The sequence below is a fragment of the Mycotypha africana genome (assembly GCF_025528875.1).
Source record: "Mycotypha africana strain NRRL 2978 chromosome Unknown BDF20scaffold_7, whole genome shotgun sequence".
Classification (NCBI taxonomy): Eukaryota; Fungi; Mucoromycota; class Mucoromycetes; order Mucorales; family Mycotyphaceae; genus Mycotypha; species Mycotypha africana.
The window spans coordinates 997351-1009859 of record NW_026515731.1 but is presented as its reverse complement, the minus strand read 5'-3'; the positions used below and the strand labels follow the sequence as shown (position 1 = coordinate 1009859).

General features: G+C 36.5%; 5 protein-coding genes across 5 annotated transcripts; all 5 read left to right on the top strand.

Annotated features, from left to right (window-relative positions):
• Positions 1–1954: 1954 nt before the first annotated feature.
• On the top strand, positions 1955–3742 carry BDF20DRAFT_836811 (uncharacterized protein; the record flags this gene model as incomplete). Its single annotated transcript, XM_053078986.1, has 6 exons — positions 1955–1985; positions 2166–2197; positions 2675–2879; positions 3062–3162; positions 3331–3507; positions 3650–3742. The coding sequence occupies 6 exons, from the start codon at positions 1955–1957 to the stop codon at positions 3740–3742; spliced, it is 639 nt and encodes a 212-aa protein (XP_052934884.1).
• Positions 3743–4586: 844 nt separating this feature from the next.
• Positions 4587–6113, top strand: BDF20DRAFT_822070 (P-loop containing nucleoside triphosphate hydrolase protein; the record flags this gene model as incomplete). The annotated part of the gene is made up of 7 exons (XM_053077662.1): positions 4587–4747; positions 4863–4889; positions 4965–5035; positions 5114–5417; positions 5492–5616; positions 5689–5729; positions 5799–6113. Coding segments are annotated over 7 exons (1044 nt in total), but the record flags the coding sequence as incomplete, so codon positions are not given.
• A 1502-nt stretch (positions 6114–7615) lies between these two features.
• Positions 7616–8410, top strand: BDF20DRAFT_799726 (uncharacterized protein; the record flags this gene model as incomplete). The annotated part of the gene is made up of 2 exons (XM_053076345.1): positions 7616–7828; positions 7886–8410. Coding segments are annotated over 2 exons (738 nt in total), but the record flags the coding sequence as incomplete, so codon positions are not given.
• A 312-nt stretch (positions 8411–8722) lies between these two features.
• Positions 8723–9764, top strand: BDF20DRAFT_878444 (uncharacterized protein). The gene has a single exon (XM_053081500.1). The coding sequence runs from the start codon at positions 9127–9129 to the stop codon at positions 9670–9672; it is 546 nt and encodes a 181-aa protein (XP_052934881.1). The 5' UTR covers positions 8723–9126; the 3' UTR covers positions 9673–9764.
• BDF20DRAFT_878426 (major facilitator superfamily domain-containing protein) lies at positions 9749–11739 on the top strand. Its single transcript, XM_053081499.1, has 8 exons — positions 9749–9836; positions 9906–9949; positions 10017–10132; positions 10207–10314; positions 10401–10913; positions 10979–11120; positions 11218–11339; positions 11416–11739. The coding sequence occupies exons 1-8, from the start codon at positions 9771–9773 to the stop codon at positions 11700–11702; spliced, it is 1398 nt and encodes a 465-aa protein (XP_052934880.1). The 5' UTR covers positions 9749–9770; the 3' UTR covers positions 11703–11739.
• Positions 11740–12509: the final 770 nt, after the last annotated feature.

Here is a 12509-nt window from a genome sequence, read left to right as displayed (position 1 = left end):
AGGTAAAAAGAATGAAAACCTTATACTTTCTAGTGTTGTGCAAACTGTCTAACATTATATTCTTAACGGTCTACTATTATCTGACATCCGCTTAAACTTAATTTCCTTATCGTCTAAAAATTTTGTGTGTGTTGTCCAAATCTAAAGTTAATAAACTGTAGTCTGTTTACTTTTTGTACAATTAAAATAGAGCAAGCAATCATTGAAAGATTTATTCGCATTTGCATTTAATAATAAGCGAGAGCCGAGCTCTAAGGCTTTAATTATTATTTTGGTAAATATGTGTAATTTCATGAAAAAGATATAAAGATGTATAAATCTACAATTGGTATTTGGGCATAGAAGATGCTATTAGTGACCTGTAAAAAGGTGATATTGTACAGAAGCAGATGAAAAGATGATGATGTTGATGATGATTATGTATGCGATTTTTGATATAGACAATTAGGGCTTCTCTTCGATGTATAAGACCGAGATCATTGTAGAACACAATAAGCCTTTGCTTTTTTTCTTCTCTTGTTAGTGAGCGATCTTTAGCACACAATATGATTTGTTTCGTGAAAGAATTGCTGACTTGGCTGGTTATGTGCACAACTTGTTTGCTCTTCTGGTAATGCAGGAAATGAAAAATACACATCCTCAAACAGGCTTTTTGTTGTAGGTGTTGCTAAATCTGTTTGTAAACTGTCACTGGCATCATCATTTGGACCATTGGGTGATACCATTAATAATAGGTTTTTCACAAATGAGGAGAACGAGTTTCTGCGCGCTGTAGTAGTAGAAGTAGTAGAAGTAGAAGTCATTGCGCACGTTTCAAGTATTGAGTGTTGATAATGGAAAGAAAGATGGAATTGTGTGAATTTAGCCCAGGGTATTTAAATTGTTTTGGGATTATCCTCTTGATCATATAACCAAACAAGGAAGTATTTGTGAACACAAACTGGCATCTTTGGTTTTGGTGAAAGCGAAAACGTAGAGTGACCCGATCCAATCACAGCCCATCATTCAAGCATCATACAGAAGAATAAGCTTAAGGGCCTGGACCACTTAGTCAGTCTTGCATCTTGTTGTTGTACAATACACACCCACTCCCGATATTCTCGACCCCTCCTTTTTACTACAGACAATATTCTGGGCTGCCTACTGGAACTCCTGAAGTGTCTGCTGAGCTATGACCTTCATAAAAACCAACAACAGTCTAACCTTAGAATTAATGTAAAGCATGGTAAACCTTCATTCTGTTTAAGACCATTCTTCATTTAAATGCCAATTTCTTTTATATTTCTTTTACCATATATCAATCAGAAACTTCAGAAGTGTTCAAATGGATTCGAATAAGACTTGCAGCTTATAGTATCTTGGTGACTAACTTGTTTATGGCAAAGCTCTACATGATTCACACTCTTTTCGTTTCAGAATCAGATCAATTTTAATACAAAAAAATACCAAACAAATCAGTAAATATTTTTGGATAAAGCTTATTAAAATTCTGGACTTTACTTTTTGTAATCTTCAAGATAGCCGAGAAGGAAATCAAACATATTATGCCGCGCATGTAATTTAACGGCAAAATCTTTAACTGATTTCTGAGCACCAGCCTATACTTATTGCGCCGCCATATCAAACGCTTTCAAAAAAACAGTAGGGTATTACTTAAATCGACAGAAGTTACATTATTAAAGAAAATGGAGTAAATAATCTAAATGTTTAGGCAATGATCATAAGATACCGATCTTTGATGTGCGAAATCATTGATATTTCAAAGGATTTACGGCACGATGTGTCAAATGAAGTTTATAAACATCTGAAAACAAAGGAATGACGAGGTCTTAAGCCAAACTTGTGTCTTATTGGTTAAGCCATCTTCAAGCAATACAAGTGGCACTTTCGCTCCATAGCCCAATTTAAAGTGTTTTACCAGCTATGGCTAAGCATATCACGATAACTTTATCTAATGGCACATTTTATTCATCATAGTATTGAAGGTTACTTGAGTTCCATTGATTGGTGGGTCATCTCAAAGTTTCTTCTGTTATGTTCCTTTTTTCTTCTAGGACGGTTCCTCATGGTTACATTAATTGCCTTTTAACTGAATTGTTATTTCTACTACCAGTAGCATTTTCAATAATCACTTGCTCTTATATGAGTTTTTTTTTGGGGGGCAGCCCCTGAATCCGTAGAATTTGAAGCACACTCAGTAAGTCCACGTATATTAAATATTGAAGATACCGATCAGACAATGATTTTACAGACGGAGTATTTGTTTCTCTTTCTTTGATAGGTAATGTTCTCAGTTCATCCTCCTGCTTCGCTCTCGCTTTCGAACATCGACTGATGAAACACCTCCAATGACAGATTTTCTATTAGATCACTGCCATAGCAGGGCACGTATGCGTCTTTCCATCCTGGATCAACAGCACATGGTCGGAAACATCTTTGAATATTCTATTCAACAATTATTCTACGACTAGCCTCAATATCTTTCAAGGGATCATCACTCTTTTATTCTACGAAGAGAACACGATGTGTCTATAATTCACCCGTACAGTAATTGCTTTTTTTTTTCGGCGCTAGGCAAGTTTAGGAAATTTTTAGAAGCAACAATAGTTTCGAAGTTAGAGGACAATAAGTATTTAACTCACAATTAGTGCGCATCAGTATATAAATATTCAAGAACGTCCAGCTACCTGTCCAGAAGGAACAAAATGAAGCTGTAACAGCAATAGAAGCATCTGGTTATGTAGCCTATGTTGTTGTTGTTTTTTTGTTGTGGGACATGTTCACTAGAAATAAGTTTTGTGGGCTTGCTTCTATGAATCTCTATTTCATTCTTGGAAACAGGAACAAAGCAAATTTACATAGCAGGACCATGGCGTTTGGTAATCAGGACTAGCATGAGAGTTGCGTATGTATTGAAGGCTTTGTATTATCACTCTGTATGTTCAATTTGTCTTGCTCAAAATGCTCAAGCCGCTAATAGCACTTGTTCCGTAATATGTTATTTTACCTAGGTACACCGAAAAATTTGTATCGTAATATCTTCTCAAAGTATCATAATCAGTAGCCGAATCGCGCAATTCATTGTATTATCTCCGGAGGGGTAATAATTTTTCTAGCTTACAACTTGACAAGCATGGATATATTGTTTATTACATTCATAAGGTACGATAAAATGGAGAGATCGATCATGTTTTGAGCTTTAAGGTACGTCTCCGCGCACCAGCAATGATATAGGACTTATCCTGTCTCTACAAGTTTCAAAACTTTCAGGACGCCGTATGAACAATTATAATGGATCGATATAGTAAGTATTTTGATGGTCTCTAATAGGATGAGCTGGTGATCTTCACAAGCAAGTGCTCTGCTGGACAAATGACCAAATTGGCCACGAAAATTACACCATTTTCACAAGGCATCTACGGGCCTTTTCTTTTCCCTACATCTTCTTTTGCTAAGCTTTTCAATGCTCGCATATACGGTGCATCTTTGCAGTTCACTGTAACGAGAGTAAATATTTTTTGTTTCTTTATCTCTCTTGTATATAACCTATTCTTCATTTCTTTTAATACTGCTACTACTGAACTGTTACCCGAGGTACTCGCTTCGGTATCAATACTCATACTATCGTTATCACGCTTCTCCTGGATAGCTTGTGCTTGTTATTCAGCAGCAAAACTACCTGTTTTTTTCCCCATGTTTCAACAAACCTGCTTCCCAAATAAATGATTGGGCATATCATTAGTGATCTTTGATGAAATGTTTTTCTAAAGATCAACTGAACATTCATTTACTGAAAAGGATCAATGCAAGTAACAATACTAGGCTATTTAACGGAGGGCAAAACTGTAATACGTAAAGCCTATATTTCGCTTCACATCAAGCATGCATTCAAGTTCTGAAGATATGTATACTTAAAGTGCTCAAATAGAAAGATATTGCAAGTTGATAATGAGTTAAGGGTCACATATCTCTTCAGAAACAAAACCAAAAAATCGTTCAAGGTAAGAAACATAATGCATACTTTTTTAACTCCCTCATCATACGAAACTGTCTGGTAATAATGCACTCACGGCAGCTCTTGAAGAGAACAAAGATTTACTCAAAACTAATGACCACCAATGTTTTCAAACAATAGGTATAGCAGAGTGATCTTGGAACTTCCAATAGCAATTTATCATTGATTTTATTCAAAAATGACGGCACTTTCCTCCCTTCTTCCAACATCGCGACGACAGTCATAGGTAGAATATCTTTGGCTTCAATATTGAAAGCATTATATGAAGTTTAAAACAACTCAAAAGGAAAGGCGTTTGGAAAATCTCAACGAAGAAAAGGAGTCGGCGCGTTTTCAAGAGAAAAGCTCCGCCTTCTCCGCATATAAATCCTCGATCGAATTTCGAGAACACAAACATTATCATTATACCAAACTATGACAACAACAGCCGTGAGGTATACCGTGAATTGTATAGAATCAAATATTTTAGCGTCTTCAAATATACACATACACGTTTTATAACACATTTTAAAGAGTAGCATTGAGGGTTAGACCCCTTACAGAGGGAAAAGAAGTAGGGGACGTGGAGTTGATGGCGAAAGCTAATTGCATTAGCTACATTCCGAATGAGCCTCAAATCTTCATTGGACAAAATCGATCGTTTACCTTTGATTCAGTCTATCCCTCGAAAAGTACGCAGCAAGAAATATATAACTTTAGTGTTACTCCGTTGTTGGAACAATATATGGAAGGGTAAGCATTACCTTTATTTTAAAAGTTGTTTTGTTCCTGGATTTAGCATAATGAAGGAGTCTGAATTGAACTTTTTTGTTGATGTTCTGCATAATCGCTATATGCATTCATGTAGTAAAAATGCTACTGTCCTTGCTTATGGGTAACGATATCAATTTCAGTTTATACTTGAATGATAGTATGTAGATTATTTACTTGTTAAATTTTATGCCTTTAGTCAAACCGGATCTGGAAAATCATATAGCATGGGCATGACAGTGGAGCCATGTGTAAATTTAGAAGAACAAGGTAAAAAGACCTTCTTTGCTAAGATTTGCTGTAATTCGATGTACTCATACTCAATCGTTACATGGTTGATTGAGGAAGGCATTGTACCCAGATTTGTAAATGCCTTGTTTGACAGAATATCATCAATGAAAAGTACGACAGAGCTAGGTTTGACCACGAGCACTAAAGAAGAAGCACGCGAATGTCAAGTTTCTGTAACATTTCTTGAATTGTATAATGAAGATTTGAGAGATTTACTGGTATTGCCAAATGGAAGCAACGACAGTTTGAATGATAGCCAGCAAACAGACAATCATTTGTCAATCAGAGAAGATATTGACGGCAATATTTATTGCCCTGGCATAAAAGAAGAAAAAGTGGAGTCAGCAGAAGATGTTTTGAGGTACAAAATGTATATTATCCATGACGCATATGCTGCTCTGTTCAGTTGATTAATACCTTTCGCACATTTTTCAGGCTGTTAAGAAAGGGACTACAGCAACGCACTACAGGGACAACAGAAATGAATGAATCTTCTTCGCGATCGCATGCTATTTTTACCGTTGTTCTCAAGCAAAAGTTAAACAACAGAACTCTTAATAGTGCTGCTTGCACTAATGACTCAATAGAGGTGGTCGAATGTGAAACGAAGGTTTGCGAAAACCGACAATTAGTGTCCAAGTTTCATTTTGTTGATCTTGCAGGGTCTGAAAGGGTAAAAGAACTGAAGATTTTGTAATCCGGAAATTCAATAACTCAAGTCCTTCACATTTTATCTCCATAGCTTAAACGTACTCTAGCTGTAGGCGATCGTCAAAAAGAAGGGATTTCAATTAATGGAGAACTTTTGGCTCTAGGCAAAGTCATATCGGCACTAGGGGACAATTCAAGAAGACGAATGACTGGTCAACAACAACATATCCCTTACAGAGATAGCAAGCTGACAAGATTATTGCAAGATAGCCTCGGAGGTAACAGTTGCACACTTATGCTGGCATGCATAAGCCCTGCCTCCTTAGATTATGCAGAAACGTTGAATACGCTAAAGTACGCAAATCGTGCTCGTAACATTGAAAATCGTGTAGCGATTAACCATGAATTTGTGGAGGGCTCGTCAGAAGAACTGCAATTCTTACGCTCACAAATCGCTCAGCTGAAATTGCAAGTGGCTATGTTGAAGAAAATGAGTCGTATCGCAGTTAACGGACATCATTTCAATAAAGAAATTGATGATGATATGACTAAAATGAGGAAGAAATTACGATCAATGAAAGAGTATATACATAAATTAATGAAGGAACTGTCAAAGGCACAAGAACAGAACACCCTTATGCTGCATTCGAATAGTATTACTGTTGAAGAAGGAGAGTCAGGTGGGAAGTTGTCGAAGGAAATAGCGTATCCGTTGATTGGAGATAGCTATGCACAATGTTCGAAAGATTCAAACCTAGAATCCACTGATATATACTACAACATTATTAATGCCACAAATAGTTCTGATCTTTCAGATTCGGAGTTTTTGTCACAACAAAAGTCGTTAGGTAAAATGTATACTGTATCGTCCTTGTTTGACTGTACTGGTCCTATTGAACATGGAAAGAATACCAAAATGGTAGGACCCTCTTCGAATGCGACTAGAAAGAACCAAGATTACAGACAAGTTATCAACAGATTATATTATAAGGAAACAGTATCATTGAAAGATAGGACAGCGTCCCATAAAGTTCCACTAGCGTTACGTATGAAATCACTCTCTTCGCAACCCTCTCACAACTGGAAAAGAAAAAGGACAGCAAGTGGTTTTGAAAAAATGTTTCGTTCGGGAAACGGATACATAATAAATGAGGCAGAAAATGAACATAACGACCGCAATGTTGGTAATGATACTGACAAAAATGGACAAACCTCCTTTCCACAAAAGGTAAATTATATTCCTACTTTGACTGCAGGTTGAGCGCATATTTTTGACAATGATGAAAGGGAACTGGGGACGGGGGTTGTAAATAACAGTGGAAGAAATCATAGATTTTAATTCAGGCTCTCGCTACTAAACGAATGCAACAATGCAAACCATTTTTCAAATTTATTTGGTCACAGTTGCTGATAGATGAAACAGTGTTACAACGGCCTTATGTCAAAGAGAAAGACACTTTCGTTGACACAACATCAATACCTTCTTTAGAAACTGCTCCTGCTGCTCTAAGGATAACACCTGATGTGGAGTTTTCTTCTCCTAAAAAGCGTTTGGGAAAAAGGTTCACAATGCCACCAAATGTAGTTATTTGCTCTTTTGACAGCAATTCTATGAATGTCAACAATGAACTAGAAGCCCTTGTAAGTTCTAGATACAGCTTGAATAGGAGTCTATGTATTACTTAGTGATTTCTAATCCGTTTTATTTCACTTTTTTGGTAGGCTATTCCCACCTGGACGCCAAAAACGGTAATGCCTTTGAAAAAACAACTATCAGTGACATCAACAGAGTCACTTTCGAATCATAGTAGTGGCAGTTCAGAAGTTAGCCTACAACAACAATTAAGGCTGTCATCAGTAACGGACGACGATAACGGGGTAGAAAACGACACCAATGCTAAAGACTTAATTTATTCCGGAAGCCTTCGTACCGATAAGAATGCATTAAAGCTACTACACCAAATAGAAGCCGACCTCTTGGTTAAAAGTGAGCTAGTCAACCATTTTGAAAAAAGTGAATGCCAGTATACTCAAATGAGGGAGGTCTATGAGGAAAAGTTAACAGAACTCAATAACCATATAATCAATCTTCAACAGCAGCGGGATTGTGGAACACAGAAAGTCTCTACTACTACCAAAGATAAAAAAAAAATGCCGTCCTTTTACAGTAAACGTCAGTCAGCTCCTTGTTTGGCGACAATTACTACTGCTGTTAGAAATGAGTCACACATTTCTTTAGAGTTACGTGAGGCTCGTTCAATTCAAGATGTAGTACTCGAATACAAGCTGAAGTTACAGAAACTTAACGCCGAAAATAAAAATTTGCGCGAAAAGAATGCACAAACTTTACAAAATGCACAGACAGCTAATAATAAGGCGAGAAGTACAATACAACAACTTCGCACTGAAATTGAAACATTAAAACTGGAGATAAAATGCCAGGGCAAAAAGCTAAAGATGCAGACAGATAAAGCATTGGCTCACGAAAAGGAAATTCAGCAATTAGAGAGGAGAATAAAGACATCGGTCGATGCGAAGAAAAAACTGGTAGAGGCAAATGAAGCTCAAAAACAGGCTTATAGACGGAGAACAGTAGAAATGTCAGCAGCAAATACATATCTCCGGCATCTAACAAATATTTTGCGAAAAGCTGCCAATGAAGGAACTTTTTTAAATGAAGCCACACTTACCAGAATGCTTGATAGCGCTAAAGCGTCGTCTGATATCAAAAGTATCGGTGACGGTATCGAAATCGGTGACAGTAGCCCAAGGTCATGAAACGACCAAATTTTTTAAAAGAGAAAAAGCAAAAGAATGCTAACATCGTGCATATAAGAAGACATTTTTTTATAAATCTCAACGCATTATTATTCCTGTTTTGTACTAATGAACCTTCTATTTATACATTTCATTTCTTTATTTATTTGTATTCTCGTTTAATGAATTCAGCCCTACTTATCGGTTTCTAATAAAAGGATATGGTATGTTACTCAGGAGGATTATATTCTTTCGATGCTAAATTCTCGTATTAGCTGCTTAGTTTGGTACTACAATTTGTATTTTAAGCAACTCATCAAAAGCAAATGCAGCTTTGAGGTTTAAGCTTCGTAATGCCACACATTAGACTGTAAGGCATACCTTAGATTAAGCGTTAAAGTTTTGGAGTTCTAAATATAGCTTACTTTGTAAAGCAAACTTTTATTCAAACTCAAAGCAGCAGCCAAACCTGATAATCAACCAACATGCAACTTTGGCTATTACAACAATTTATCAGGCTGACATTTGGCTTACTTTTTCAAGACGATCGAAGTCAGGTAGTATCATAATAAAAGAGCTATGTTCAAGGTGCATTTACATGCTTTCTTTCATTTCCGAAATTCATTCAGCAATTACGTTGTTACAGCCACAGCTAACGTACCATGCCAATAATTAACTCTTTGAACTTTTCATCAATACCGGAAAAAACTGAAACAGAAGAGTTCAGTACAGAGAATAATACATCTGGCTTTTCTTACGGTGACCGCTTTATTAACGCATCATCTAGCTTCTCAACATCATATCTCAACGAAGATTACTCGCAGCAAACTTTGTTATCAACGCCACAAAATGACATTCGATTTCCAATAACACACTCTGTTCTTGCCAATAGCTCCTATACATATATTCCAACGAACGAAGCAATTCACGCTAACAGCTCAAAGCAAAGAACTGAACAGGCAGCTCTATCAGTAAACGGTAGCAATAGTGGCAAAACATTAAACATATTTTCAGAAAGAGCAGCAAAACTAGTTAGATCCATGAAAAGACGGATGGCATTTAAACAGCCTGTCGATAGTGATCCTCGTCTAATATCTCCTCTAAATAAGCGCTTTATATTAGCTGCTTTAGCATTGGGCGCATCATTGAATGGATTTTGCTCTACAGTCTATGTAAATAAGGAAGATTTTATCCGTACTATTACATAATTTCGCAATCATAATATAAGGGCTATGAGCCTACATACTAACAAATTATTGCTGCTATCTTTGTATAGTTCCCGGGAATCCCAGAAATAAAAACAGATATGGCAGCTACAGATATTCAAATCACGGTGGTATCCTCCCTATTCATCTTGTTTGGTGGAATTGGGGTAAGAGTGCCAATTTAATCTACCAAACACTCCTTTATGCCTAAACTGAAATTTTGTTCTCTTGAATAGCCAATATTCTGGGCTTCGATATCGGAATACTATCATATACGAAGGTAAAAACGAGCTGAAATCTTTGCCTTTTAGGGTACAGAGGACAAGCAATTCAAATATAATCATAAGGTTTTTATATTTGGTAGCATTACTTGTATTTTTCGGTGCTTCAATAGGATGTGCACTAGCTAATAACATCTATGTTTTGATCGTACTACGCTGTATTCAATCTGTTGGAACGTCGGGTATTGTAGTAATAAGAAATTCTCAATATGATGACAATTGCCCTCTAATGATGTTATGCCAACGAAATATTTAGTTACTATGTCTGTTGGTGCAGGAACTGTGGCTGATTGTTGGCAAATTACAGAAAGGGGATCAGCATTCAGTTATCTATTCGTTGGACAGTTTATTGGCCCACTGATAGGTAACATCTTTTGGCTGGTTTGCTTCTATCTATGTTCCTATATTTTCAGCACTTAAACAGATTTATGATTCTTTCACTACTCTTAGGCCCTATTGTTGGAGGTGGGCTAATTACGGCAACAAATTGGCGTAGTGTTTTTTGGCTCTGTGCCGGTTATGGACTCTTCTTGTTTGTATTTTTTTTCTTCCTTTTCCCCGAGACATATCGCTTAGATCATCAATGGGATCAAACTCTCCCAACCATCTTGGAGAGTCAGACTACCTTGACTAATACAGCAGAAGGTAATCACATCGCTCATCAACGACAACAGCCAGTTAGGAAAATAGACATGTCAATTACCATGAGCAACAGTTCCAATGCCGAATATAAGGAAGTTACGCTTACTCATAAAAATAAAGAAGCACTTCAGACCGCTACCACAACTGCAACGGATGACCACAGCACATTCAATCCATTTAGAAGCTTTGCTATGATGCAATATGCGTTTGTTTGCTTTGTAGCTATAGAAATTGGTTTCTGTTTTGGTACGATGTTCACGTTAGAAACACTTATTCCTGATTTGTACTACATACATTATGGATTTGATTCCTGGCAAACAGGTAATCATTTCAATTAATTATCGAGTTTCAATTGACATTATTAAACCATACTTACTCTTCTCAAGGACTGAGCTTTATCGGTGCTGGTATTGGAAATGTTCTAGGGTCAGTTATTTCTGGAAAACTTTCTGATTATCTGCTAATCAGAGCAAGCAGAAAAAGGGGTGGTATTTCAAAAGCTGAAGATAGACTCACACTGAACGCATGGTAAAATAGAAATCTGTTTGTAAGCCTTCTCTGTCCAGCAAATAATTTCTCTGATTCTTTTTTCTTTTTTTCTATACAAAAAACCAAAAAACGAAAGGCCAGGAGGTTTCTTTTTGATTCCACTTGGCGTTCTTCTGTTTGGTTGGAGTATCATGGCTAAATTCTCTGTCTGGCCGGCCATTATAGGATTTAGTATACTATGTTTTGGAATGAGTCAAGGTAAGATTAATTAAGTCTGCATTTTGGATTGGCTGCTGACAGAGTATTATCTTCTTTTTCTATTTGTTTCTAACAGTGTATACAGCAGGATCTGCTTACTTGGTTGACTCTGTACCGGGAAAAGGGGCATCCGTGACAGCAGCTTGTAATTTCTTTAGAATGATTATGGCTGCTATTTTAAGTTTCATCTCTCCTATTATGGGGTCAGCGCTATCCATAGGTTATGTATCTATACTTTTAGCGTCACTCAACGTAATAGGCATGAGCTTATTGGTTTTCATAAAGTTTAAGGGAATTCACATGAGAAGAAAAGCTGGTTTTGCAGAAAGTAAAGCAGAGGAAGCCAATGAAAATAACACTTAGTAGAAATTGTAAATATTGTACAATAATTATATAAAGATTACGCTTCAATAACTTTGCCATTTCGCGTGTGTGGTTGTGCAATTTTATTGAAGTATGTTGTATATCACTGTCATATTTGGGGCATTAGAATGGCATCATGCAAGAATATGAATAATAACAATCCAAAGATGTGAATAAAGTAGAATTATTTCAGGGCCATATCCAGATAGAAGAGTCAGAAATATTCGTCAAATGGCACTACCAGAAAGTATCACTTATTTCTTGCAACCGCAGGAAGAGCAGGTGCAGCTTGAGCCACAGTTACTATTTGTGAGTGGTATAGTGTTATTTCGACTTTTTACTGCCGTAATAATTGACTTCCATAAGAGAAATGAGGACCTACCCACAACATTTACCGTCACCGTTTTGCATTTCAATAAAAATTTCCTTTCTAAAATATAGAGAAGCTGAAGATGAGCTTTTTTTAACAGGCATTCGCTTTGGCCATTTTATACCTTTTTTTTTTTAAAAAAAAGGACCACAAAAATCTAACAAACGGGAATCATCTGATGCACATTTTGTACTAACATTAGTCGGGGTTGCTTTTATCATTCATATCAAAAGACCATACCCTCATTGTAGGACCGGAATATCTTTTTAGATGAAAAAGTGATCTGATGAGATCTCTGTATCTCAATGAAGATAAACCATAATAAGTTTGAAGATAGAATATTAAAGCGAATCAGATGATAAACTTATTTACAGATATGCAATGTCTTTTTCTTTTAAAACAAAAAGGCGTAAACAAAATTTTATTGACAGTTTGAG

Excerpts from the sequence above, each read along its gene's own strand:
- BDF20DRAFT_878444 (XM_053081500.1), top strand. The coding sequence starts at position 9,127 with ATGCCAATAATTAACTCTTTGAACTTTTCATCAATACCGGAAAAAACT.
- BDF20DRAFT_878426 (XM_053081499.1), top strand. The coding sequence starts at position 9,771 with ATGGCAGCTACAGATATTCAAATCACGGTGGTATCCTCCCTATTCATC. Across the intron at positions 10,133-10,206 it reads TCAATCTGTTGGAACGTCGG|TTACTATGTCTGTTGGTGCA; the intron begins GTATTGTAGTAA and ends CGAAATATTTAG. Across the intron at positions 10,315-10,400 it reads GTTTATTGGCCCACTGATAG|GCCCTATTGTTGGAGGTGGG; the intron begins GTAACATCTTTT and ends CACTACTCTTAG.